The sequence below is a fragment of the Opisthocomus hoazin genome, chromosome 5 (genome assembly GCF_030867145.1).
Source record: "Opisthocomus hoazin isolate bOpiHoa1 chromosome 5, bOpiHoa1.hap1, whole genome shotgun sequence".
In the NCBI taxonomy this organism is placed as follows: Eukaryota; Metazoa; Chordata; class Aves; order Opisthocomiformes; family Opisthocomidae; genus Opisthocomus; species Opisthocomus hoazin.
Genome location: NC_134418.1, coordinates 70070286 through 70096515, shown reverse-complemented (window position 1 = coordinate 70096515; position 26230 = coordinate 70070286). Strand labels below are relative to the sequence as shown.

The following is a 26230-nucleotide window of genomic DNA, read 5'->3' as shown; positions in this document are numbered from 1 at the left end:
CTGCACACTAAGAAAATACACACTCGGATATCTCTAAAAGCTGGGAAACCCACATAACTATTTAGCACGACAAAGCCTTGTTTAACACACAGAACTGTACTGGGGATAAAGTACTCGAAAGATCATTCACTAGGAATAATTATTTCCATATAATTAGCAGGCATCTGAACTGTGACTGCTACAATGTGCAGACAGTGGGTCTGAATTGTGACTGCTGTGCCCAGACAATCCAATCCACGCTAGCAGAGATGTCCTACTTAATGCCTGCTGGGAAACTATCCCTGGCTTTGCCCTTGCCCTTTTTTTCCTCTTTTATTTTTTTTTTATTTTACAGTATTAAAAGCGAGAATCTGCTAAGAACCTTCCTCAAAGACATTTTAAAGGCATCTAAAGGGTTGCTTCATAAAGCAAGCCTCCTATTTAAAAGTCCTAAGCAACTTAATTTTAAAATGCACAGCTTTCTCAACAGAGGGGTCAGCAATAAAAAAAAAAAAGGACAAAAGATATATTTAAAAACAGACTGTAGGGATTGACTCCTGATCTGAATTCTTCAATGCAGAGTGGTGAGGACAGTGTGATTCTCTCAAATTCTCTTCACAAAGCATAAAATACTCTATTTTATTGAAGTCCTTCCAGCTCTCTATGTTCCTGACACAGATTCTCAGACAAGAGAACGTACAGCAGAAGAGTTCTTCATAATTCACTGGTGCTCCATGTATCTCATCTTCTGCAAATACACTTCCACCAGATGGGAGAGCGTTTCTTACACCCACGGAGAGCGCTCTGTGCCATGCAGCACAGGATTTTGTTGGATGAGGCCTACCACTGCTCTCCACAAAACTGCGTACACCTAGAGACATCCCAGCCACCACCTCCAGAGATGGATAAACGCTGCCACTAGCTGGGCCCACTGTTTACCAGTGTACCTGCCGTTTATATACCAAATGACATACATCCTTGCCATTACCAGGACAAGGTAAGCATCTCCCACCACAAAGTATTTCAAACAGGTGTCTGAATCCTGACAGCTCTATGACCAGGGAAGAGGTACTCCACTAGTCAGGATTTCAAGATACAAACTCCAATTGCTTTGTCAGCTCAGAAGCCTGCATCCTAAAGAGAAGGTACAGTATGAGAAGTAAGGACATAAGTAAGATTTTAAGTATTTATTTATATCCAAAATTTTTTATCCAGTAATATACAGCTTTACTCAATAATATACTGTTTACTCTTTACCACAGGTACACAGTGAGCTCATAAAAAATGCAACTAGCAAAGCCTTTGCAAATATAGTTCAAATTTATTCTTATTTCCAATGATAATTAAAATAGGATTCTTACAATTCCCTTCAGCTGTTTCAGCTCTTGAATCAGCTGGTGCTCATTAGGCCACCTCTTCTGCTTTATTCAACTCTTCTTTAGCTTCCACACTGGCCACCTCAGGGGGACTGCAAGCAGCATCCACAGCTGAGAGCTTTTTCATTTTGATGTTTGGCAGTTTCCTCAGATCACCATCCCATTCTCTTTAAGAAAAAAAAGTAATGAAAAACAATTACCAACCAAAACAGCAAGCAGGAATGGCAGACTTACTTCACCTTTCCTCAGAAGGTGCTAACTCAAGCGAGGCTGCTTGTCTAAATTATACTATCAGTCCCACTGCAGTATGAATAAGCACCAATGTTTTCACCTGACCTTGTACACTACAGCAGCTATAATATCTCTGTGAAGAATTAAGTACTTCCAAATTTGACATTGAACAAAAAAATATATGATTCACTTTATTCCCATAGGCTATCTGTATTTGCAATTACTTTATGTCACCTGCTTTTAGGTTTGACACACTAAACTCCCAGACTTGCAAGCAATGGAAATGCAGTTTCGAAGAGTTTCTTCATCTGCATGCTCAATTTGCAGAGCTAATGCACATGTACATAAAGTCCTTCATTATGATTTATGGTAACCGTTAACATCTCGTATGATTGACTTCAAGTGGACACAAAATGTTAGTAAACATTGATTTACATCAGATGTCTATTATTTCAAAAGGCTCCATGAAGGAGGAAGGGTTCATTTAAATACCACAAGTCAAAACCAGTACTCAATTAATAGAATTCTTGCTTAATTATAGCAAGTGCACTTCATGCATAACATTTTTCAAGGGCGAAGACAGTATTTGCCAATTATAAGACAGATGTGGTTTTGCTTAACCAAGGTAATAAAAAAACACTTCCATAAGATGTCCCAGTACAAGAAGTCAGTTGTTTATTTCTAAACACAGTCTCTTCTTCGAGATTTTATATTATTCCAACATCCTGTAAGTATGACTTCTGGCTACATAGCACCCCTAGGAGTTAGTGGTATATCACTCCTGGCAACATAAGCATTCGTCTTTGTTTTTTCCTTTGAAGTATCTCATTTGATAGAGCTGTCAGCAAGAGTGTCATTCAATCCGTTACACCAAGGCATACTGGCTTGCTGCCCCAGATGAGCTAGCAGCAAGTTTCACAGTTCCCAGATCTTCTGACTGGATCCAAGTCATCAATTTGCGTAAGATTTTCAATTAGTACTGCTGCAGACTGTATAACACCTAGAGCTGGATCTTAGAAAACATGCCTAAAAGCTTAGCACTGTTGTAGTTACTCAGAGATAAGTTCTGACTGTAAATACCTTAAGTCACTATGTTATATGACTGCAATTACCATCTGAAATCTCATTTCAGGTAAGAAAACAGTGTAATTCCATTTATCAATAAATCTATGTCTTGATCCTTAAACACTAACAGTAAATGTGTAAATCAGGGAACAGCTGAAGTGAGAATTTTAGGTAAAGGGAAAATATTCTCTAAGAGTATCGAAAAAAAGATACTTAAGTTACAGAAATGGAATTCTAACTGTTGAAGCTTTCTAACCCTTCCAATGCTTTCATGATTATCTGTCACCAGTGTTTAGCTTGTAACAGCTAAAAAACGCTGGAACAGCAACACCATACCTAGTCTGCTTTTTCAAATGACAAATTTTTTCACAGTTTTGCATAAATTCTTTTTTAAGAAAAAAGACATACAACATGTCAAACTCAGAAACACTGTTCTACATAAACAGATTAGTAATGACAATAAAAGGAACGTACCTGAAAAATTTTAGATGCTTTCTGTTCATAATGTCTGGGATTTCTAATGGGAATGAAATCAAATTGTTAGATGTGTTACATTATTCAAGTGAGTCTCATTTCAAAGAAAGAAATGTGAGCTAAAGGGCTGAAGGTATTATTTCAGAGATGAAAAGACCAAGAAAATTAGAATAAGGATTCGTATTAGAAAATTTCTAGAGCAACACATAAACAGGAAGACCTCTCAATTGCTAAAGAAAAGGAATTGAACTTACACTATGAACTGCTCCAGAAATCAAATGTACTAGTTACTGAAAATCCAGTCCTTACAAGTAATAAAAACAGGGTGCTTCATTTTCTCTAAACTGACATATCTGAGAAATAGCAAAATTTTAAGCAAAATTTTGTTTTCCTTTAAAAAAAGTCCAGTGAAGAAAGTAGGAAAATAATTAATTTAGTGTTTGTTTTCAAAGCATAACTAACATCCTCAACCAAGATCAAGGTCTGGTTATGCTACTTTTTAACAGACAATCACTCACCCGCATACTAAACAGACAATTCTGCTCTGCAGAACTTACTATAAACATGAACAACAGATAAAAGGTAAAATAAGAAAGCTTGGTTTCAAAGCTGACCTAAATACACAATCCTCACTCTAAATTAATGAGTACTAAGTGGTCCATAAGTATTTTGCAATGTTTTTGAAAAAGAAATTTCAAAGCACTTAAGTCACCAGTGCAAGCAAGGCAGATCAGCAGCAGAGTTAGGAAAGTAACTCTGCTAATTCAAGTAAGAAAATGTAACAGTTTAACACACTTTGTAAAATTCACCATGCAGTACAAGAATATATGTATGCATGTGTTTTTAAAATATAAACCCTGGGAAGAGTACAGTAAGATGTCAGGAATTTACACAGAACACATTCTTGGATTTTGAAATATAATACTACTTCCTTCCACCTGCATTGAGACAGTCTGAGAGCACAGAATGGGTATCTGATAACAATTAGTCCCACTCCAATGGAATTATAGCCTCCACTGTTAAATACCTGTTCTATAAACCACTCAATACTGGGAAACCAGCATTCTGTAGTTGCTGAAATGCCTGTTAAGTACTGCAGTAAATGCAACACAATATTTATATAGACTGTTGGCACCTCTCTCCTCTGATGAGCTGATGTTCCTCTCTGTTGAACAGAAACAAACATCAATAGTATTAATGACTGAAAGTTTTCAGTGTTCCTCACTAACAGAAATAAGCGACTTACAAGAAATTTTTACTATCTTTGGTAGCAAAAAGGAAGGCAAACATCCTGTACAGATGCCTATGGGACAGACCTTTTTTTTTTTTTCCCTCCTGGGGTAGCCAAAGCGTTCCTACTAGTTGTGCAGTTTATAAACTCACGCAGAGTTTTACCCAGCATGCCCAAGCTGCTTCGCCTTGATTCAGTGTCACTCTTTTCTAGGTCAGTCCTACAGCACTGCCAAGTGACCTGTGTTTAACATCTTCACTAATTTATGCAGATTTATGACTTAGGAGCCTTGAAATTTTTGTACAGTATAAAATATCTCATTACTGTCTATGAACTGTACAGATTTCACAGCCAGCGGGTTTCTCAACAAGGAAGATGCTTGCTACCTCTGTAACATTAAATCCACTTTATTATTTTAGCTCTTAAAAATGTGACATTTCAGCAACTTTCTATACTGTCCTTGAGAGAACCCCGAGCATACAGTTCACCCTTTGTTCATCTATCAGTTTTCCCAAGTCTTACCATAATAAATCAGATGATGCTATCTATGCAGGATTATAGATTATTTTGCTACTACAGAATGTAGCATGATGATACCTGTCACTTATCTTTGTGGGCAGATAGTCTTTACTAGTCACGAGCACATTCCTTCCTTTCACACTGGGTTATAAAGTTACCAAGTGAAGAACAATAATATATGTAAAATGTTTTGATAACAATTACACTGATTTCTGCAGCCTGCTTCCTGGTAAATAGATAAGGTGATACTGCTCAGAGCTGAGCAAGGCAAGGCAAAGAAGCATTTGCCTAATCCTTTTTTGTCTGCTGATTCCTTGGTTCTGCTAAACATCAATGCCACATCCGGTCTGTCTTTCCCAACTAAGCACTGAAACAAAGCCACGGTCCCTCTTGCTTTCTTTGCAGCCCCTTGAACTGCACTCTTGGTAGCACAGTGCCAAGTGCTGAAACATCCTAACCCTCACACGACAAAGAAGTTCTTCCCTTCTCTCAGGTATTTTACTAGGAGTAAAGCCTCCCCAGTTTGCTTCTAGGACAGAGCTTAGCGATGTAAACTGTGAGTTTGGCACAAGTGGCACCACGCTAATTTGGGCCAGCGGCCCCAGAAATACACTGAGATTTGTATTTATTCCTTCTATCAAAGCACTGACACGACAGTTCAGTGTTATTCTTAGACAAACCAGGATTAAGTGACAAATATTTCAAATGTAGCCCTTTCAACTGCTTTTTCTGGCTGAAAAAAAACCACCCTACTTTGCAAAGCATTTAATGTCTTTTATTAACTTACTTTTCCCAGAAAGAATATTCTAACAGTTTTATCTAGCCTGCCATCCAGGGCTTACCAACGTCACCAGAAAGCAGGCATTCTGAAAGGGGGAGATGCTGTGACAAACCAAGATTTGGCATTGAATTGATCTTTACTGCTTTGGCAGAGGCAAAATTTTTCAGTTATGTTTACAGGTGTGTTTGCAATATGTTATACAAGACAAACCACAGAGTTGCCAGACTGGGAACAGAACTAGAAACTCTAGTGCCATGTATGTAGAAATAAAGTAACTATTCACTGCACGTAACCAATTTTTTAAATTATGGTGGAAAACTGCACTAGCACTGCATTTTCAGATTAATAACATTTGCCTTACTGAGAAGTATTTCCTTAGCATGCACCAGCGTCATGTTTTTTGCTGCTACTAGTGAACTTCTTAGTTTGCTTTAAAAATGTTAAGTCACAAGAGCCTGTTTTTTCTGAACTAAAGATGGAAAAAATGGAAGACAGAGAAATACGGCACAGGAGTTAGTGGAAAAGAAATTAAGACAGTATTTTGGGGAGCAGATATTGTCCGGCATTTCTAAGATGAAGGATTCAGCAACCTATGTGTTATAATGAAACAGCAGTGAAAAATATAAGTAAGCATTTTTTTCATGTTTGCTGACCCTTTCAGATAGTTTTATTTTCCTGTCTTTCCTCTGAGGAAGAACAAACAGCATGTTAGCTCTCAGACTTTGTTATGAAGACGTTAGTGCTTAACACCATTTCATAATAAGGAAAAAGCCAAAGTGACTAAGCTTAAATTATAACACAGAACTTGTGTAAAATACTGTAAAGTCAGCACCCTTACAAGTGTTCAGATGGAGAAGCATTGGACCAGATTACTTTAAAGTTCGTACGGGCATCAGAAGTAAAAAGCTTCTGTCAGCTGTAAACCTAACCAATCCTGCATCTGTGCACAGGCTTGAACTGGAGGGCTTCTAAAGCATAACTAGAGAAAAAGGGGATAGAGGAGACAATCCTAGTGTCAGAGCGCCCTTCTACAGTTATATCCCAGAGCACTGCTTTTTAACCAAGTGCTCTGCGACAGAGTGCTGGGATGGTTTATTTCCTTCCAGCAGTATGCTGTTAATAAAAACATTATCATTCTCCATAGCAGCAACCATTTCTTTCACCCAAAGCAAAGATTTGCACGAGGGATTTACCTAAATCTCACAAGGACTGAAATGCCACTGCTCTGTCAGTGCTCTGCACAGAATATAGGCTGCATATATATCACATCCACTAGAACTGTCATATAGAGAAACACTCAAGTCAGGCCAAGGGATGATATTGCAGCCTGAGGTTAAAAAAGTAAAAGGATGTTAGAAACTGTAGATGCTCTTCAGACAAAGAACCATTCAGTTACACAATAATGATCGTTACAGAAAACAGCAGCTAACAAACAGTACAGTTGTTACACTAGCAGATACGTGTGAATGATACAACTTTCACCTGAATTAAATCCATTTCCTTGTAACCTGAATTTTCAAGAATTAACTAATAAAACTGGTGCATTTACTTTAAAGGACATTTTCCACCAAGATTAATATTATGCTTCTGAGAGAACTTGCCAGGTAATTAGAAGCAAATTATCAAAAATGTATGATGTTCAGATGAAATAATTGCGATGCTTTTCAACTGAAAGCGTGCTAACTCTAAGTTCCAAGGGCATATCCTTTAAATATCTAGCATTCCTTTTCAATAGATTTGCTATAAACATGTAAGATCAGATTAAAAAAAACAAACACACAGAAATGACAACATCTGAAAGAAAACTGCAGTAAAATTAATGTAGATATATTTAAGGAGTAAGGAAATGACAAGAAGCTGCTAACAAAACTCAGCAACCTGACTGAATGTTGCATGTATAGGTACTGTTTTTTAAAAAAAGACTAAAATTTACTATGCTTTTGGATATCTACCACTTTTGTAAACAGCCAGTAAAGAAGAATTAACTTTTCATTTACATATATCTGATATATATATAAGGCAGCATCAAATTTTAGGAGACTTTCCTAAACGTAAACAATTCATAGCATGTAGTCTCTTCATAGCAAATGCACATGCATACAAGAAATAACTGAGTTCAAGAATAAGGGGGGGGGGGGGGACACACAACCCAACAAATAGTAAGTCAGTTATAAAAGCTCCACTCACTACCACTTCCAGGGATAATAACGAGCTAGAGCATAAAAGCACAGTTTCCAGCTGATTTCCATTTATCCCCAATCCCTAATTACAGTATTTAGCAGCAGCTATTTTCTCTGAATGAATACTGTCCTAGACGGAGAGCAAAACCTGCAGCAGCTGCGATAACAAATAATGAATGATTTGAGAGTGTATTTAATATGTGAAGTTGCACCATGCTCTCTGAATGCTTTACTTACTAATACTATAACAACCGCAAATTTTCCTTACAATATTTCTGGATTCTTCTTTATTTTTATGTTGTGCTTGTGCATTTGACATCTTTCTATCTATTCCTATTGCTTTTTTTCTGTCAGCTTTCCACAAAGCAGTAAGGAAAAAAGGAAGAACTAAAATTTAAAAGCAAAACCAAAACCTAGATTTTCTACAACTGAGCTATATTTGATGACATTCATAGTATCTGTTTTCCTAAGACTTTTTTCACCATTTCTAATAAAAAAGGCTGTGAAAGTTGTAAGTAACACTAGCAACATTTTAAAGCCATTAATTTTCTTTATTGGTAGAATATGAATTGGGGAAAAGGGGAACATGACACACAATCCAGACCTTTCTGCTTTGTATCCTAACCACAGAACAATGTAGATTTTTTATGTCTTCCATGACATACTCTTACTATTAGAACTGACTGTGGCTGAGTAATACTTAAGAATTAAAGCCAAGTAACCCAAACCCAACATGTTCTTGTTAAAGCAAAATTCATAAACTCCACTACTATATTTACTTGACTCTCCTCAAAACAACTGTTTGCTTTTTGCACTTTCATTATCCCTTTGACTTTCTGGAGTATGAGGACAGGCTAAGAGAGTTGGGGCTGTTCAGCCTGGAGAAGAGAAGGCTCTGGGGTGACCTTAGCGCAGCCTTCCAGTACCTGAAGAAGGCCTACAGGAAGGATGGAGAGGGACTTTTCACATGGGTGTGTAGTGATAGGACAAGGGGGAATGGCTGTAAACTAAAAGAGGGCAGATTTAGATTAGATATTAGGAAGAAATTCTTCACCATGAGGGTGGTGAAACACTGGAACAGGTTGCCCAGAGAAGCTGTGGATGCCCCCTCCCTGGCAGTGTTCAAGGCCAGGCTGGATGGAGCTCTGAGCAACCTGGTCTAGTGGAAGGTGTCCCTGCTCATGGCAGGGGGGTTGGAACCAGATGATCGTTAAGGTCCCTTCCAACCCAAACCATTCTATGATTCTATGATTCTCCCTTATTTCACCAGACTACTGCTGCTTCCCTCCAGCCTAGTTTCAGCTATCAAATTTTCAGTCTTTTATTTCTCTCTTTCTCACACGTACCTTGCATCTGTGTACTACTTCCAAAACCAGAAAATACTTTCAAAAAGAGGTTGTGTTTCTTCTTAAAGAAGACTATGCAACTTAAGAGGAAAATTTCAGCTCTAACACTTATGTTGTGGTTTTCACACGACTGCTCCTCAGAGTTTATTACATAATCTGCAGGCATAGATGGTTACCCCAAAGGAAAATAAACTCTTAACAAAAATGTCCACGAGAATATCTGGCAATGTGATTTTACTCAAACTTGCGATAATGGCCAAGGTGAATGTTTAAAAACTCAAAGTGCTTTCAACTAGGCTCTTATCTACAAGATTTTTAATTTTAAATCTTCAGAGTTTTGGAGGGGTTCTGATTATTAAGAGGTTAAGTGTTAGGGCCTTCACACACAGAGCGCTTATGCTCCCTCCACCACCATCTCCAGTAAGTCCAAAGAAAGGAGCATAACTCCTCTGCCTGAGAATAACAAGAGGAAAAATGTGGTTTTCTAGTTGTGGGTTATCATTTGTGGCTGTAGAATAGAGCCAGCAGAGTAGATGTGTCACAATAGCTCAGGATTTCTTCCTGGAATACCTAAATTTTAACAGAAAAACCCCAGAAATATTCAAATATTGGAAATACATCAGTACCACAACTTCAGCTGCAATCACTCTCCCACATGAAATACATCTCATCCTTAGTGGAATGAAAGCTCTCTTTCTGCAGCTGTTTTAGGCCCATGAGTTCAGAGGCCTTAGTTCTCCTTTAGCTCATGAACCCTAAAGCTCACCCTCCCATGGTACAAAACTTGCTGAAGCTCCTCGTGCCACTGGCCCACCTCAGTGGAAAGAGGCAAGTCAGGGCACAGTTTTATGCCTAACAGTGAGTTTATATATTATCGAAAGAATGTTAGAGAAAGCTCTGTGTAAAGACTTCATTGGCACAAGTCCAGATAATGAAGCCCAACCTAAAAGAATTTGTTGATAAAGTGATGCTGGTTATTTCCCACATGAGCAAACAAAAGTCTTCATGCTAATGCATATTAAAACATGCACACCCACTGAAATGCACTTTTAAGATAAAAAAAACTTTGCATACACAGAAGGTCCAAGCAAGCTGCTAAACAGAATTTGTATTTGAGACAGGTGCGTTAAGTCTCACTTCAGTTTCAAAAATACATTACATGTGCCTGCCCTAAAGAGGCAGTACTAGCAAAGATGCACAAAGGCAAAGTAGTAAAACAGAAATATGTGATTTTGATCTCCACCATCTTTTTTGTCCCTTTTTTCACCCTGCCCCTCCTCCCAAAATCCTCTGCAAGGCATAAATACCTAGCAGTTCTACGAGGATGATGAGGGGACTGGAACATCTCTCCTACGAGGAGAGGTTGAGGGAACTGGGCTTGTTCAGCCTGAAGAAGAGAAGGCTGAGAGGGGACCTTATAAATGCTTACAAATATCTGAAGGGTGGGTGTCAGGAGGATGGGGCCAAGCTCTTTTCAGTGGTGCCCAGTGACAGGACAAGGGGCAATGGGCACAAACTGAGGCACAGGAAGTTCTGTCTGAACATGAGGAAGAACTTCTTCCCTCTGAGGGTGACGGAGCCCTGGAACAGGCTGCCCAGGGAGGTTGTGGAGTCTCCTTCTCTGGAGATATTCAAGACCCGCCTGGACAAGGTCCTGTGCAGCCTGCTGTAGGTGACCCTGCTTCGGCAGGAGGGTTGGACTAGATGACCCACAGAGGTCCCTTCCAACCCCTACCTTTCTGTGATTCTGTGAATTCCTTTAAAGGGGAAAATAAAGATAATGCCTAGAAATTTCACTTAGATTCTAGCCTGGTGAGCACGAGGAGAAGGTGTGACCACAGGATTATTTCTAATGCTTTTACATACCTATTCCGTAGCCTTCATAAAGTTGTCTTTCACGTTCTATGGTCTGCTTGATGACAGTTTCCCGTGAACCATGCTGTCTTCCTTGTCTACCTTTAATACTGTTCTGTAATTCAATCTGCTCCAATTCAGCATTGAATCGACACATATAACTGAAAGAAGTAAAATGTATTTATGCTAGATGCAGTCATCCAAAGCTTCTGCAAAACAGAATTGCTTTGATAATGTAAGTTATTTTACTAAATAAATGGTATTTATTTGCCAAATTAGTCAGATATTTTTCTTAGATTTGAACTACCACTTTAATCTTCAAAGTGGAAGCTCCATTTAGAACTTCATTTGAATCACCTGCAGCTTCCAGAAGGATTAGGGTTTTTTATTTGCTTTTTTCTTTAAACTATGTTTGCATAAAACAACACTCCCACATTATTATAATTCACCTGCTCTGGAAGACCACTGTTAAGTCTCAGCATTCCTAACTTATCATTGGTGAATTTCACTACCTCAATGATAATTTTTAACGTGGAGTTCTTGCAGGACTTCAACCACCCTGATCTCTGTTGGAAGGACAACGTAGCAGGCCATAAGCAATCCAGGAGGTTCCTGGAATGTGTCGGTGATAACTTCCTTCTCCAAGCGACAGAGGAGCCCACGAGGAGAGGTGCTATGCTGCACCTTGTTCTCACCAACAACGAAAGGCTGGTGGGGAATGTGAAGATCAAAGGCAGCCTTGGCTGCAGTGACCATCAAATGGCAGAATTCCAAGGTCCTCGGGGCAGTGAGGAGGGAGCAGAGCAAGCTCACTACGCTGGACTTCAGGACAGCAGACTTAGGCCTCTTCAGGCACCCGCTTGGTAGAGTACCATGGGACAAAGCCCTGGAGGGAAGAGGGGCCCAAGAAAGCTGGTTAATACTAAAGGATCAACTCCTCCAAGCCCAGGAGTGATGCATCCCAACAAAGCAGAAGTCAGGCAAAAACACCAGGAGGCCTGCATGCATGAACAAGGAGCTCCTGGACGAAGTCAAACACAAAAAGGAAGCCTACAGAGTGGAAACAAGGCCATGTAGCCTGGGAGGAATACAGAGAAATTGTCCAAGCAACCGAGGATCAGGTTAGGAAAGCTAAAGCCCTGATAGAAATAAATCTGGCCAGGGACATCAAGGGCAATAAGAAAAGCTTCTATAAGTACATCAGTGACAAAAAGAAGATTAGGGAAAAAGTGGGCCCTCTCTGAAGGAAACAGGAGACCTGGTTACCAGGATACAGAGAAGGCTAAGGTACTCAATGACTTTTTTGCCTGAACAAGTGCTCCAGCCACACCACCTAAGTCACAGAAGACACAGGCAGGGATTGGGAGAATGAAGAACCACTCATTTTAGGAGATGATCATGTTTGAGACCATCTAAGGAACCTGAATGTGCGCAAGTCTGTGCGATCTGATGAGGTGCATCCACAGGTCCTGAGGGAACTGGCAGATGAAGTTGCTAAGCCACTATCCATCATATTTGAGTAGTCGTGGCAGTCCAGTGAAGCTCCCTGTTGTCCTAGGCTCAGCTGGGATAGGGTTAATTTTCACAAGAAGCTGCCTGGGCTGACCCAAACCAACCAATCAAATGGGATATTCTATACCATGTGGTATCATGCTCAGTATTTAAGTGGGGAGCTGGCTGAAGGAAGGAGACTTTGCTACTTGGGAAAAAGCCGAGCATTGGGCGGTTAGAAGATTGCATGCTGTATATTTTTTTTATCAGAATTATTGATGTTATTTTCTTCTCCCTTTGCGGTCCTGTCGAACTGCTTTCATCGTGACCCATGAGTTTTTTTTTTCTTCTGATTCTCCTCCCTATCCCACCAGGAAGGGGAAAGGAGTGAGTGTCCTGGAAACTATGCTAAGGTACATGGAAAACAAGCAGATGACTGGTGACAGCCAACATGGCTTCACTAAGGGCAAATCATGCCTGACAAATCTGGTGGCCTTCTACAAGGGGGTTACTGCAGTGGTGGATAAGGGAAGAGCAACTGATGTCATCTACCTGGACTTGAGCAAAGCATTTGACCCTGTCCCACACAACATCCTTGTCTCTAAATTGAGACACATGGATTTGATAGATGGACACCTTGGTGGACAAGGAAATGGCTGCATGGTCACACTCAAAGAGTCGTGGTCAATGGCTAGATGTCCAAGTGGAGACAGGTGATGAGTTGTGTTTCTCAGGGGTTAGTGTTGGGACCAGCGCTGTTAAACGTCTTTGTCAGCAACATGGACAGTGGGATCAAGTGCACCCTCAGCAAGTTTGTCAGCGACACCAAGCTGTGTGGTGTGGTCGACAAGCCTGAGGGAAGGGATCTCAAGCACAAATACAGGCTGGGCTGAGAATGTATTGAGAGCAGCCCTGAGCAGAAGAACTTGGGGGTGCTGGTTGACAAAAACTCAACATGAGCCACCAATTTGTGCTCACAGCCCAGAAGGCCAACCACATTCTAGGATGCATCAAGAGAAGCGTGGCCAGCAGGTCAAGGGAGGCGATTCTGCTCCTCTGCTCTGCTCTGGTGAGACCCCACCTGGAGTCCTGCATCCAGCTCTGGAGCCCCCAGCACAGGAAAGACATAGACCTGCTGGAGTGGGTGCAGAGGAAGATGCAAAAACTATCAGAGGGACGGAACACCTCTCCTGTGAGGAAAAGCTGAGAGAACTGGGGTTGTTCAGGCTGGAGAAGAGAAGGCTCTGGGGTGACCTCACAGCAGCCTTCCCGTACCTGAAGGGGGCCTACAAGAAAGCTGAAGAGGGACTTTTGACAAGGGCCTGTAGTCATAGGACAAGGGGTAATGGTTTTAAACTAAAAGAGGGTAGATTTAGACTGGATATAAGAAAGAAATTCTTTACTATGAGGGTGCTGAGGTACTGTACAGGTTGCCCAGAGAAGCTGTGGATGCCCCCTCCCTGGAATTGTTCAAGGCCAGGTTGGATGGGGCTTTGAGGAACCCGGTCTAGTGGAAGACGTCCCTGCCCATGGCAGGGGGGGTTGGAACTAGGTGATCTTTAAGGTCCCTTCCAACTCAAACCATTCTATGATTCTTCTTTGGCATGTGTTCTACATCATCTTACAAACATCCAACCCAACTGCAAAAAGTAAGCTTTTATTGCCTTTGCAGTATCACTAGTGTAGATTTGAAGTTTACAGGTGTCATGCACAGTGTAGGAAATATGTCAGAGCTTCTGGAAATATGTCAGAGCTTCTGGAAATATGTCAGAGCTTCTGGAAGGGAACTGATACAGTACACCTGTGTAAGAATACAATATAATTATGTTCTTTAGCTAACAGGTGAAAAACGGTGCCAAGCCACAGGTACATACATCCAGCAGCACAGAAAACTAAGTTTCTTCTTAGCATATTCAATTTTGGTATTTCCTTCCCTAAAAAAATCGACCCACCTGAGTACTATATAATGTTCTCAGCAAAGGAAATTTAATGATAAAGGAGTAAGTAGAATGAAACCTGTGTATTTAATTGTCTCTGATTAACCCAACTAGTGAATTAATGAAATTATTATCATCCAAATCATTTAGAGTCCTCCATACACTACAAAAGCAGAGATACACTTAAAAAACAACACACAATACTACTTATTTCAATAATTCTAATGTGAATATATACATCTTTTAATATATAATTAACCTCAGTTGCAAGAAAATCAACTAGTTGATATTATTAACAGTAATTTATAAAAAGTGCTCCTCTGAGTCATCTTCACTTTACAGATCTAATTTAAGAACACCATTTTAAAAGACAAATCAAGCTTTTTAACATCAGTCTTACTTTTCAATTAGTTCGCCAGCTTCCTTCTTTGTGTACTCGATTTTATTGGGGTCAAGGTGACTTTGAAACCATTGCAGTTTTTCTCCTACAAGAATAAACTTAACATTAATGATTACATCACCACTGTGGCACCAACACAGATTGAAGTTCTTCAAAGTTTTTGCAGCAACGCCCCATTTTTCAATATTTTTGAATGGCATCATGGACTCATTGATATTGTGTGTACCAGGTATGAAGGTCGCTGTAATAGTAACATTCTCACATCATTTCAGATGTATCTTCTATCTCCCTTACCAAAAAGAGACATTACACTTTGCTTTACTGGAAATTAGTGTTTAAAATTTCACTGTGTCAATTACTTAAGATGAAAACTCAGGAAGGCCCTAAAGGGGAAAGAAACAACATAATGGCTGAGCAAGTGTTCTGATCATCACAGTTTTTAAACAGATTAAATTAAAACGGTGCAGTGCCAATCATATGAAAGAGAAGAACATTCCCAGTTGTCTCAAAGTTTTGAATTTACTTGCTAGCACAAAGTGTCTGTTAACTTACATATATCCTCCTCTTTTACAAGCAGTTAAAAAAAGCATGGAGACAAGTACAATAAATAAATGTAGAGATGTACAAAACAGACCTTTTGTCTATATTTCTGTGTTGTCATTTATACTGAGTAAAGATTAGGCTATACTCAGCCCCATCTTCAATCCTCAGGTATATACTACTTGAGCGAGTATGTCAGGTATTTTAGCAGTTCAACGAAGTCTGTTTTAAGATTACAGAGTCAGATTATAGAGAAACTCTATTTGTAGAGTATCTATAAAGTTGGTAAAACCTAAAATCTATATTAAAAAGTTGAATATTGTATTCAGTAACAGAAGTTTCTGCTCACCAATGATGCTCAAACGCAAAGCTTTGTCAGTCTTCAACCTAGCAGGAAAAAAACCAGCTATGTTAGCCAGGAATGAGTACCATACAAATTATCATCTTCATTTTCTTTCTCCAAAAATAATTTTTTTGGAGTCACAATGCAAGTCAAGGTAAAATTTCAAACTGAAATATTTGTCAAATTCAGAACAATTTAAACCTTATTTTGCTTCATCTAAAAAACCTACCTTTTGATAAAACTATCCGGATTTTGTCTGGTTTACCTATTAAGTTAAAACAGTTTCTTAGAAGAAATCAGTACACAACACTTCACAGAACACAGCAAAAGGAATTTCATGGAAGACCTGCACTGTAATAATTTCAGTAAGTATTTCTAATATTCTGCTGGTATGTTTAATGAGTTTGGAGATCAAGAACAACAGATTTCACTGCACTGCACCCTTGCAAATCAAACATACAATGTGAAAAATACCATTCTAGTATCCAATAAACTTGTAATAATTAAAGTTTGTGCTTAGTGAAATTAATATGATAAAAAACTAAACTTAACTTTATAAAAAAGGTGAAAAAATCCATCCTGAAGTATTTTTCACTCCATTTCAACCTCTGGCGGGATACTTGAAGCCTTCTGTACTCAATGGGATGTGTGTACACAATTCATTTTGGGATTAACTCCCAAGCTGTTGAGCAGTTCGCAGAGAACACAGGTTTTCTAATTGGTAATCCAGTGCCTCATGCGGCGTTGTTTTTTTTTTTTTCAGAAAGGAAAATATTACATTGTTGGGATAAGTATGAAATTTGCCATTGGAAAAAAATATCTTAGCCATGCATACTCAGTGTATATATTCAAGGATCGCTGATAAAATTGACCTTTTATTATTTATTAAACAAATTGATACAGGATAAAGCAAATCATTAAGGTATCAGAGAAAGAACAAATAATGCCAAAATTCAACACAGTTCAAAGCTAATGTGCTCCTTCATGAAATTCCTTGTACTCTACAGAATTTAATGAGGATTTCAGAATTAAGTGGAGTAACTCATAGCACAGAAGTCTGTCACCTGTCACAAAAATTCAGATCAAAAGAGAAAGCCCTACTTTCCAGAGACAAACATACTTGTGTCACTTGGCCACAAAGCTACATTACGAAAATAAAGATTAGCTTTTTCAAGAAGTATTTCATCATCTGAAGACTGTCTAAAAGCCACATAAAAGCAAATGCACAGCAGGTAAGCACTGCTAAGAATTCCACTAACACATTCAAGAAAAGCCTTTTTACTTCTATAGATACCCCAGCATCTGGGAAAAGCATTTTTAATGCAGGTCTATAAAGGTCAAGCACGGGGTTTGAGTTTTATCGTACCTGCCAAAAAACCCCAAGCTGGCTGATTAACTAAAAGATTTTAGGGTTAAATTAAAAAGTACTCTCATTCCTGTGGGTTAGAGGACAGAGCTGGATGAGACTATGTAAAAAAAGAATGGAAAAAGGAGTTAGATTAGCAATCAGCTTTAAAACTTGGTTGTAAAAGATGCCTTCAGTAAAAATTGTGGTAGGTAGCCCACAAAGGGCTTACAGCAGGGAGTTTCAAACAGTAATAACGACCAATAGAAGGACACGTATTCCACCCAGTGGAACCCCAGGCCAGCAGTCCCTGCTGTGAACCTTGCATGGCAACGCAGCCAGCCAAGCACATCTGCTAAGTGTTGCCATGGAGAAAACTAGGATGCCATCGAGAAAAGCTGCCTGATTAGAATCATAAATCATGTCATGTATCCCTGCTTTAAAACACTACAAATTACCATGTGCACCTGCAAGGGTCACTAGATCATTTATTTATCAAGGCAACGAAGTACATTACCAGGATTTTCTTCTGGAAGAAAAATCTTCACTCTCTAGGTGTACATAACTTATTTCAGTGTGAGAAATAATGAATTACAGGATCAGACGTTGCCTTACTGTACATTTCATAAAAAGCTCACCTCAGTGACCGCTAGAAGACAACAGTATTAGCAGGGAGGCTAATCAAAGAAGGTAAGTCAAAGAAAGTTCTTCTCATCTCTTTCCACACAATCAGTAACTTCTTTTGCTCAAGGGAAAGAGCTGGTGAGGACAGGGGTACCATCTTGTAGCAGGCTGTTGCTTCTTAATGATTTTCTCCTCCAGCCACCTACCAAAAATCATCTGCATAGGCACTGTTGATTGATAAGGATGATTGGTGGTCTTCCTGATGTTAACTAGGTACTTGAAAGGTTAAAGCCTTCATGCTCCATCAGCACCTCTTTATCTCAGATATTGTATTCAAGTGTTCTACTCTGAATACTAAAAATCAATAAATATGTGCCACATCAGCTTACCAATTCAGTATTTTTCCCCATAATATCCACACATACAAATGCCATCTATGGCTCTGAGAACCAAGATAAGCTCTTTCATTAAGTAAAAAAAAATCATGGTTGACAAGACATATTTCCTTGTTTCAGGTTGCCGAATACCTTCCATATTACTCCCCACACATCTGTTTTTGTTAGCTGAAGCACTAGTTAATGCCTTGGTTAAGCATTTTAGGATACTTACATATGAAAATCCCTCTATAAAAATTAAAAACTCAGATTTTTTCAGGTTTTTTTTTATTTCTGTAAGCAAAACAAATAATTTTAAGAGATAACATTTTTTCAGTTCCACATAAAGAATCTGCAAGAGCACATCTCAAAGCATCACTGCTGCAAACAGCACAAGTAGAAGCATAGTGGATCAAAGGAGATTAAGAGGTTAGACAACAGTAAAGCTAAGGATAAAGAAAAAAATAGCTCCACAAGAAGATACTCTAAGGCTACTGCTTACTTTTAAGGGGTCGCTTTGTGCCAGATCAAGAAATACTGTAAAAAATCCTTAGTGCTCTTATGTCAGAGCGTGACAGTATTAGACTTTGTTTTTGTAATGAAATTGCACAGACATTTTTGTAATGAAAATGCACAGACTCCTAAAAAACTGTACAATATGTGCACAATAGAAAGGGTACATTTTGACTCAGGAGGGAAAATGACAGGGAGAAAAAAAATCCAGTGCTAGATCAGTTTAGCTACCAAAACCAGACAGATTTCAGCAGTTGCAAACAAAACTTGATTGGTGCTGGTACGTCACTACTACGAGAAGCTCCAGGAATATCCCATTATGGTCTGGTTTCCTAAAGTGTAGAAAAAGCAGCGTTCTACCAGCGCCAGTGAACCAGCTGTTGCTGTCTCATAAAAACTTCTTTGAAATTATTTAACAGAGCAAACAAATTGCCTATAATATGGATTCACATGTAGATCAAGAGAGAAGAAACTCGTAGTAATACACTGGAATTTGCTGCTGCTCATTAGACCTCGAGGAGAACTGAGATGAGGGATGCAGACAAGAAAAAGGTGTGATTCAAGCAAACAAGAGGACTTAAGATTGTAGTCAATTTTCTAAAATCAACTGATCTGTCTCCTCTTATTATGGTCAAGATTGGTCTTTTGTAGTGCAGCACCAGTTTCTGGACAATACACTTATTATCACTGTCCTATTTGAGAAAGCTTGCATTGAAGAGTGTCTGGACAATGGAGGCTGCAAAAGACTCCTGCAACTGAAAGGAGAATTTCTCCCTCCTTCTTCCCAGGGCTGCATTAAGTACGAAAATACCCTGTGATTAACATCTTCCCTTTTTTATTATCTTGTTTGGGCAAAATACAGTTGAATAGGCATCTCATAAGTAAATGCAATTTCCTTTCCTGTTAACATAAGCAGGAATGTTCACAGTAGTTACTTCTCTTTCTTCATCGTATAGAAAAGTTAAAAAGCAAAGAGAAGCCTAAACTGTCTGTAGTCCTCAATCCCTTCTCCGGCCAGTGGAAAAAAAAAACAAAACCAAAAGAAATAAACCACATGAAACCAAAGTAAACATTTACTGATACTTCTACAAAAGACATTCTCGCCTTCCAGTAACATGTCACATAAGAGCTTCCTACACCCAAGCTAATACCTTTGTATTGAATAGTAATCAACAGACAAATATACAAACACAACAGATAAAATGTACATATGTTCAAAAAGTATTACTGCAAATTTAGCCAGCCACAATTACAGCACCTTCTGGCAAGTAAATCCACAGCTTAATTAAACAATACAGATGAACCATATGAACTTCCTAGATCCGCTGACTGTCTCTGATCCAGTTTTTTCATGCTGTCGAAGTGCATTATCCTGTGCTGAGAAATTATTCCCTTACTCAGGGCTGGTGAGATCATATTGAGAATACTGCCTCCAGCTTTGGACCCTCCCCACCTTGGAGACAATTTACTTCCATATGATAAGAAGCACAGTCAAAAAAGTACCAGATTTGTAGATGAGATTAAGAAAGAAAATACTGTCAAGATTACAAGGCAGCTTCTCCTATTTACCACCAAACAGCGTATTAACCTTCCAACCAGCGAACAGGGTTGTAATTAAATAGAATAATTTGGAAAATTGTTTCTGCAAATATTTCAACCTCAGTATGTCACTTGCCAGTGAAAAAGTCTTCAGTAAACTTACTGCAGTTAAGCCACAAATTTGGAAGCAGCAATGCCAGAGCATTTATTCAGCTGCCACTAAATGAAGTCATTTAATAGACCTGCAAAAGCAATGAGGTAGAAGAAAATTGGTATAGGCTACTTCTTTTTTCTGAGTGTATGAGTAGAAAGCTTTCCTCCATCCACAGCATCAGAAATTTATCTCGTCTTTTTTAAAGCTCTGCAAAATGAACCCAACCCCCACCATTATATTAAAGAAACTGAAAGCTAAGTAATTACACTAAGACAACTGGTTAGTGGCTAAACTGACTGGTTTTAAATACATGCTTGACTCCCAATATTTAAAAAAAAAAAAAAAGATTTTAAGGTTTAACAAGCTGATCACTGAAATAATGGAGATCCAAAAGAAACTGGAACCCTTAACGAGTCTTTTAAAGACACTAGGGAAGACAAGAAATCAACGTTACTCATGTCTTTTGAGTTAAATTACTCTTCAAGCCAAGACAATACAGAAAATAAAATGTAGACAACTGGAGAAAGTTTTTAACGCGTATTATTTTTAGAACACCACAACAAAAGAGATCTACAAAATGCAGATCTGCAAACAATGCTAGTTAATTGTTTAGGACCCAGAACTGCAAGATGCAGAAATCTTATTTATAGACAGATCATTTTGCTGTCACTATATGCTTTGGATAGTTCAGACTGACACACTACTTTTGATGGAAGTTTCCCTGTGCAAAATGAAGGGTCACATCTTTTACCATCAGCCTAGAGGCCTCACACTTGAACTAGTAAGGGAGCTTGGAAAAGAAAAGGCAGAAATTAAGAAACAGAGCCTAAAGAAACAGATAGCAATCTACACACGCTAATCTTAAACTGAGTTTCTGTCTACGGAGCACCTCAGCTCTGAGGCCTAAAAAAGATAGCTATCAACATCCTAAAGAGAGCCTAACGGGAAGAACAGCTATCTACATCCTCCAATCTTAAACTGAATTTCTCTCTATTAAGCTCTTTTGCTCTGTGAAGGCATTGAGCTTCACTGATCCCCATGAAAATTCAGGATAAACCATCTGCTCTTTCATCGGGCTGCATGAAGCTCACCTTTTCTTAGCTTGCTCGGCTGCCAATACTTCATCGTCTTTCCTAAAAATGGCGCTTTTTCTTCAGGTAGCCCACGACACATACCAAAAAGTGGACTGCTTGTCTCACTCGGAAGGGGAGCAAATAGCCAGCAAGGAGCACTTAGCTGTCTTTAACAGCCAGTGGCAATGGGTGCTAGGAGACAGAAGGAAGACATAGTAGCAATTGTTCTGCACGTACACCTAGTCGAAAGAAGGTGTTACTTGCAAGGCACAGGAAGGAGACTCCCTAAACATAGACCCTGAATTCATCCTTGTGTAACCTGGTTCTCCAGCACTGAGAAGTTAACTGCTGTTCAATCCAACAAATCCATTTTTTTAGTATTGCAATTATTGGTGCAGTTTAAAAACAATCAAAAATTAATGTGGTTGAACTGAGAGCTGCGTTCTATGATGTATTAACTGGAGCATCTTCTGCAAAACTACAAGCATGGAGGCTAGTGCAGATAAAAGACTGGTACTGTCATGCACTGAGCTATGAGACTTAATCCACACTGGCAAGCGCAGACAGAAATCTACATACTAAAGACTAGGCACTAGAACCAACTCTCGGATGAGCAAGTATCAAAATTAATACATTTGGTGACAACTGCTGAAAGAAAGGAAACTTCCAATAAAATGAAGAATTTAATTTTTTGTCTGTCATTGAGGGACCTAGAGCTTTTTTTTTTTTTAAATCAAACTTAAGGGTTAAGACCATCTAGATCATCATATGAGAAAGGACAAGTTGTATTACAATTACTTACTTCAAGTATATCTGTCTAGAGAATCAGTTAGAAAGCCAGTAAAATATCCAGTCTATTGAACCCTGTGGGCTCAAAACTACTCAGTGGCCTTCGGCTCCTAAAACATTTTGATTCCATATTTTGCTCTGTAGACTTCACTTGGCAATGTTAGCAGTGGAGTAAGAGTCCGCTGCCGCAAAGGCTGCTCTGCTAGCCCAAATCACCCTGACACTGCTCTGAATATCCTTACAGCAGCAAACTTTGCAGCTGGTCAGCAGAAAGAGCACCTATGTTCGAATAAAGCAACATTACTTACATACTGTGACTTGCCAAACCCAGCTTCCTCAGTAACAAAGCCTAGCCAGTACAAAGCCAGCATCTTTTCATTCCTTTTCATAGACAGGATGACCTAATTACTGCACTATTAATCATCAAGCAGATGAATGAATGATGCATTCGTTACTTTCCTACCTGCAAGAAAATAGACTGCCTTGTGCAATTTCTAACATATACCTTAAAACCTTCTCCATGAAGAAAGGTAATTAAAAAGCAAGTTAAACGGAAGAATACTATTCCAGTAGGAGTTCGTAGCTTTAACTATTAGGTAACGCCACTTCTATTAAAATCCCTTTTAACCCCTTCCTTCAGCGCTGTTGCAAGAGGAACCAAAAGTAGCACTCTAACAAGAAACGTCAGCACAGGTGTCTACATCAGTGCAACTCTACTCAGAGACAGTCATTAAAAGATTCGATTGAGTGCGCCATGTCATGATGAATAATCAGTACATCACTAAGTTCTCCTGTGCATGTTTTTCTTTATGGCAAAGTCACAGATGTTAAGCACTAAAAATCAAGTATGATTCAGTTATCTTTTGTGATGAAGCACTCTGAGTGGCGGTTACAAGGCAAGATGAGAGAGTTAAGGGATGAAGTAGTCAATTTAGCACTAGGAAAATAATCTACAATAAAAACTTGCTTACAATCAGTAGTCAGAGCACAGACAAAACACGAAGCAGCAGGGACAATTTCTTGCACATTAGGAAACTGCCCGATCCTCAACACACACTACTGCTGAATTCTTGCAGCAGAGGCTACATGACACAGCCATGCTAGTAAAGGGCCCCTTTCTAGTTAGAACAACCTCACAACTCTGCTGTGGATAAAGCTGTACTTCCAAAGCCAACCATAAAACTGCACAGTCTCTGAGGAACATTTTAACTGTGCCAGGAGTTCCCAAGTTAACACTTTCAGACACAGGAGTGTTTGGTCTCAGCTCACACGGTCCATCCAAATACTAGCGTACTTTGACAGAAAATACTTAAGTTCACTTTAATAACTTGCTAAACAACAATCACAGCATATCAACTAGCAAGCTGAGACAGAGTAGAAACTAAAGGCCAGTCATCTCCAGCTACCTTCTCCCTCTATGGAAGAGGGAGGTAAAACTTAAAATCAGAAAACCAAACTTGCCATGGAACAGCAGGACATCGCCAGAGGAGTCAACTGTTCAGTTTTATTCAGAAGTCTCTCTTCTGTAGGAAGGTTTCTGAATTTTCTTTTCTATGAACTCAGCACTTCAGCACAAGAAGCTAGACCCTAAGCAGGATTTTTATTAAATCTTGGAGTAAATTCAAACTAGGTGACTAAGCTTCATGTGAAATCACCAGCATCACGCCATTCACACTATAGAAAGCAAAATGCTGTGATAAGAAGCAGTCTAACTTGTAAGGACAATACCAAAAATCAAGTAGCAGAACTGTACACTTTGTACAAGCTGATTTCATAAATGTAAATATGTCAGTTGACATGGCCCAGCAGTACTAAGGTCTTTCTTTTATCTTAATGTTATATCAGCACACCAATCCCTTTCCTCCACCACCCTCCTTCCCCAAACAAAAAATATCTACTGTGATGCTGTCCTCCTTTGGTTTGTACAGATTTTGCACAGTCAACTTACTTTTCTTTCTTTTCCTGTTTGTGTGCTTCCCTTGCAAGCTGTGCGGCTTTTCTGCTGTAAGGATGGATAACTTTCTTCTCCTGCTTCCCTCCTTTGGTTTTTCGTAACTTTGGCTGAAAAGAAATCAAAGATGCTATACACTACTAAATTAAGTAAAACACGAAAAGGAAGATAGGAGCACACACCATGGTAAAGACTTCAAAGGTTATGCACCAATATCTCAGAAAGCCCTTAACTTACAGTAGCAACTTCTCCATTCCACCAGTTAGATCCTACCCTCCTCAGTAACAGGCAAAATTACTTGAACATGGCACATGCTATAAGAAAATCCACTGGAGCACAGAAAATGCTGTAAGAAATCTTACACAGCTATTACTCTCAAAACACCTATTTTGCAGAACCCTGCAGCTAGGAAACTAAGATTACCTCCCTGTGCCTTTGCAGCCAATGTCCCCACTCAAGCTTCTGCCCGACTGCTGCATCTGGGTTTCTGACAAACGCCATGTGCGCTTGGTACAATGTAACAGAGGGGATTCGCTCGCCCCTCCCCGCAGACCCCGAGAACGCCTCGCCCCAGGGAGCGGTCAGAGGCTTTGCTTCTCCAGCCCTTCGTGTGGCCCAGAGCGGGAACACCACTCACAAGTTTAAGAAATGCTGTAACGTTAGTTTAAGGTACATCACTTCTTGCTGAAAAAGCGTTTGAACAAAACTGCAAAGCTTTCTCAAACAATACGTAATTGAAGTTCTTCAAAATCTTCAACTGTGCGCGAAAGAAACCCTCGCAAGCAAGGAGGGGCAAGCGCGATGGAGGGAACGGCGGAGACTCCCGCACACCGCGGCGGTGTCACCGGCAGCGTCCAGGGCTGAGGGAAAGGGGAAGAAGCCAAATAACCCTCAGCACTCGAACCAGCCTCCCGCGGCACCCCGCGCCAGTTCCGCACCCCGCCCCCGCTTCGACCCCGCCGACCCCGAGGGGCCTCCGGGCGGGCACGGGCACCCGGGCGGGCACGGGCACCCCCCCCCGCCGTCAGGGCCTACAACGGGCGCGCCCCTACGAGGGCCCGAGGGCCGCCCGCCGCGGGCTGCCACGGCCTCTCCGGCAACGCCGGTGGGGCCGCTGCCGGCGGGAAGAGAAGGGCCGGGAGCGCCGGGCCGGGAACCCCCCGACGCCCCCAGAGGCTGCGGCACCGGCTCCCTTATCCTTCTCCTCACCCCCCTCCCCGTCCGCCGCACGCACCATGGCGAACCACCCTCTTTCCGTCACCGCGGTGCAGCAGCTAAAGGGCCCCGGGCGGGCGGCGCGGGCGGCGCGGAAGGCGTTCCGCGGGGCGGCGGGGCGGGGCGGCGGGGCGGGGCGGCGCCGGTTGCACCCGGCATCCCCGACGGCAGCAGCTCTGCTTCCTGCACAGGCGGGGTTGGTGGGCTGAGGGCCCCTGTGTGAGGTTCAGCAAGGCCCAGTGCCGGGTCCTGCGCTTGGGTCACAGCAACCCCGTGCAACGCTACAGGCCGGGGGATGAGTGGCTGGAAAGCTGCCCGGAGGAAAAGGACCTGGGGGTGCTGATCGACAGCCGGGTGAACGTGAGCCAGCAGTGTGCCCAGGTGGCCAAGAAGGCCAACGGCATCCTGGCCTGAGAGGCAAAGGCCTCAAGTTGCGTCGGGGGAGGTTTAGAATCATAATCATAGAATCATAGGTTGGAAAAGTCCTCTAAGATCATTGAGTCCAACCATCTGCCCAGCAACACCATGCCTACTGAAACATATCCTGAAGTGCCACCTCTACGTGTTTTTTGAACACGTCCAGGGACAGTGACTCCACCACTTCCCTGGGCAGCCTGTTCCAATCCCTGAGCACTGTTTCAATAAAGAAATTTTTCCTGATACCCAGTCCAAACCTCCCCTGACACAACTTGAGGCCATTGCCTCCAGTCCTATCGCTAGTTACCTGGGAGAAGAGACCAACACCTGCCTCGCTACAACCTCCTTTCAGGTAGTTGTAGAGAGTGATAATGTCCTCCCTCAGCCTTCTCTTTTCCAGACTAAACAGCCCCAGCTCCCTCAGCCACTCCTCATAAGACTTGTTCTCCAGACCCCTCACCAGCCTTGCTGCCCTTCTCTGGACACGCT

The 26230-nt window shown here is 40.6% G+C and overlaps 1 protein-coding gene across 1 annotated transcript; it reads right to left on the bottom strand.

Moving 5' to 3' along the window:
• Nucleotides 1-1151: 1151 nt before the first annotated feature.
• On the bottom strand, nt 1152-24722 carry TMA16 (translation machinery associated 16 homolog). The gene is made up of 7 exons (XM_009937000.2): nt 24533-24722; nt 24107-24219; nt 15754-15791; nt 14865-14949; nt 11049-11197; nt 3126-3168; nt 1152-1522 (listed from the first exon to the last, which is right to left on the bottom strand). The coding sequence occupies exons 1-7, from the start codon at nt 24608-24610 to the stop codon at nt 1384-1386; spliced, it is 645 nt and encodes a 214-aa protein (XP_009935302.2). The 5' UTR covers nt 24611-24722; the 3' UTR covers nt 1152-1383.
• Between the last annotated feature and the right edge of the window lie 1508 nt (nt 24723-26230).

Bases quoted from the DNA above. Each gene is read 5' to 3' on its own strand.
- TMA16 (XM_009937000.2), bottom strand. From the start codon at position 24,610: ATGGCGTTTGTCAGAAACCCAGATGCAGCAGTCGGGCAGAAGCTTGAG. The intron at 24,220-24,532 runs GTAATCTTAGTT...ATTTCTTTTCAG, and splicing joins GGCTGCAAAGGCACAGGGAG to CCAAAGTTACGAAAAACCAA. The intron at 1,523-3,125 runs GTACGTTCCTTT...TTTTTCTTAAAG, and splicing joins AAGCATCTAAAATTTTTCAG to AGAATGGGATGGTGATCTGA.